Raw genomic sequence first — 2500 nt, 5'->3', positions numbered from 1 at the left:
AAATAAGCCATTCGAATAGAAATTCAAACAAAACATTTATTTTAACTTCTCAAATATTGTAGGCTATTCTGTCAACATTTGAAAGTGTCTTCTGTTATCAGTTGATGGAATGCGCTGTCATTTTCTTAATGTGCGTTTTTTAAAATGTCCATGCTGTATTTTTTAATCTGACATTAATTCTATAGGCCTCTATATGAGTAGGTGATAACTTTTACTGTCAGTTTGTGGTTGTGTGTTTAGCCGAAAATTAACATGCAATGAGAACGTCCAGAGAGGAAAATGTTTCATCAATAGGCCTATTTCACCGTGTCCATAAATAGGCCTAAAGGCACACTTTTTCAATTATTCGTCAAATACTTCAGCTAATATTTTATGTATTATTTATTTTACAGATGTAATGATTAAAATGTGGTCTTATGATATTTTTTTCTGAAAATATAATGTGGCCTAATGTAAATTGTAATGTAACGTGCAATTTCGCATTGTAATAATTCGTTGTAGGCCTAGGCTAAACGGTGTATTTTCTGTTATTTTCTAGCATTCAAAGGCGTTGGTTATAATGTTTTAATTGCAGTCTAAACAAAGAGCTCTAAATAGAAGTCTTGTAACTGACATTTTATTTTTGGTTTCATTGAGCATAATGGAAGACACGACTACGCATGGACTCCATGTCTTCAGTAGCAAGCCCGCAAGATATAACACCATTTCAAAATAAAGAATAATTCTTCCTGTCCCACTACGATGTGATACCCCTTGACTGGAGTATGCCAATGCACCCTGCCCTCAGTGTCTGGAGATAACGGTGTTCTCCTTTGCCTCGTCCATGGTCACGCCCCGCTTAGTGCGCGCTGGATAAATACTGGGCTCGTGCTATGTACGTGCCTCAGGAGTTCTCTCATCTCCCGCCCGCACATGATTCGACAAACACACATCACCTCCCTCGACACACATGTTCTGAAACCGCCTGAGCATACAATTTGCCCCAGCTGTCGTTCCCGGTCCAGCTAGCCAGCCATGTCCACGGGCTCTCTCAGCGACGTTGACGACTTTCAGGATGCAGAACTTCTAGATGGCCTTCTGAAGTTTGGCTCGGGGAAGGATTCTGGCGCGTCCCACGACAGCACAGAGGAAAGTTCCAACGGCGAGGGCGCGGGCGCCCAGGAACACACCGGCACCGCCACATCTACAAAGCGAAGGAAAACCTCCAATGGAAGGAAGTCGGCGCCCAACGGCGTGGCGCACGAGGGCAAACAGGTCCAAAGGAACGCTGCCAACGCGAGGGAGAGGGCAAGAATGCGGGTGCTGAGCAAAGCTTTCTCGCGGCTCAAGACAACTTTGCCCTGGGTGCCAGCGGACACTAAGCTCTCCAAACTGGACACTTTACGTTTAGCTTCCAGCTACATAGCACATCTCCGACAAATACTGGCAAACGACAAATATGATAACGGATATATCCATCCTGTTAATTTGGTAAGAACGTCTGCATTTTAGCTCTCAGCTGTTTGTTTCATCACATTTTAAAACTTGTGCGTAATTGTAACCCCCACACGTATCGGCATATAAATTCAACGTTGCACTGTGCGTACATAATACAAAAATAAGTGTTTTAGTTTTTCTGGTAGGCCTAGTTTTGACAGATGACATCATGAGGTAACTTCTTTGCAACCAATTGAAGCCCTAGGATGTGAGATGGTAATCAAAAGCCTTTCCCCAAAGGCCTGTGCCTGTCTTGCACTACAAAAGTTGACTCCCAAACTTTATTTAACTTTATATTAACGTTATCAAACTTGCCTAATGGTTAACGATTTGGACACACGTGATAGCCTTCAGAAGTGTACATTTGGACACCTTTTTTGGCTTTTTTTGTCAAACCTTACAACATCGTAAGCTTGTACATGTCTTTCCCTGTCAAAGACATACTGTCTTCGTGAAGTATTTTGGTGAAGTAAAATTCTGTGATATTAGTATTGTGATGGTCATACCGGAAATGAACGTGCACTTCATTCTGTCCCTGTAGACATGGCCTTTCATGGTGGCGGGGAAGCCAGAGAACGACCTGAAAGAGATCCTCAACTCCACGCGGTTATGTGGAACACCTGCATCGTGAGGTCCACAAGACACATTCCTAATAGGCTACTTGGACTGAGAATTTTTTTTTTTGCCACGTTCTTCCGTCTACTATCCTGTTTTTATTTGTCATGGTCATCATCAACAAGTCATCTCCAATGAAAGTGACACGAGTGGGAATAACTGGGGATTCACCTCATATGCATTCCTGTATGAAGAAATTATGATTTTATATTTAAAAAGTCTTGTTATTGTTGTCCCGCTGGCTCGGGTCTCGCAAAGTGTAGGCTATAACTTTTTCTCTTGTCTATTTTGTATTTTTGTATTTGTATACAGAACTTCTCTAAAAGCTATTTGAAAATAAGCACAGTAACATATTAACTAAATGGGTTGCTGCAGGAACATGCACAAGACATTAACAGTGTCTTATCTG

The 2500-nt window shown here is 41.8% G+C and overlaps 1 protein-coding gene across 1 annotated transcript; it reads left to right on the top strand.

The window, feature by feature from the left end:
- Positions 1-917: 917 nt before the first annotated feature.
- On the top strand, positions 918-2145 carry tcf21 (transcription factor 21). Its single transcript, XM_063222485.1, has 2 exons — positions 918-1470; positions 2018-2145. The coding sequence occupies exons 1-2, from the start codon at positions 1015-1017 to the stop codon at positions 2105-2107; spliced, it is 546 nt and encodes a 181-aa protein (XP_063078555.1). The 5' UTR covers positions 918-1014; the 3' UTR covers positions 2108-2145.
- Positions 2146-2500: the final 355 nt, after the last annotated feature.

This window comes from Engraulis encrasicolus, chromosome 18 (assembly GCF_034702125.1).
Source record: "Engraulis encrasicolus isolate BLACKSEA-1 chromosome 18, IST_EnEncr_1.0, whole genome shotgun sequence".
NCBI lineage: Eukaryota > Metazoa > Chordata > Actinopteri > Clupeiformes > Engraulidae > Engraulis > Engraulis encrasicolus.
Note: the sequence above shows the minus strand (reverse complement) of the source record. Positions and strands in the feature narration are given on the sequence as shown.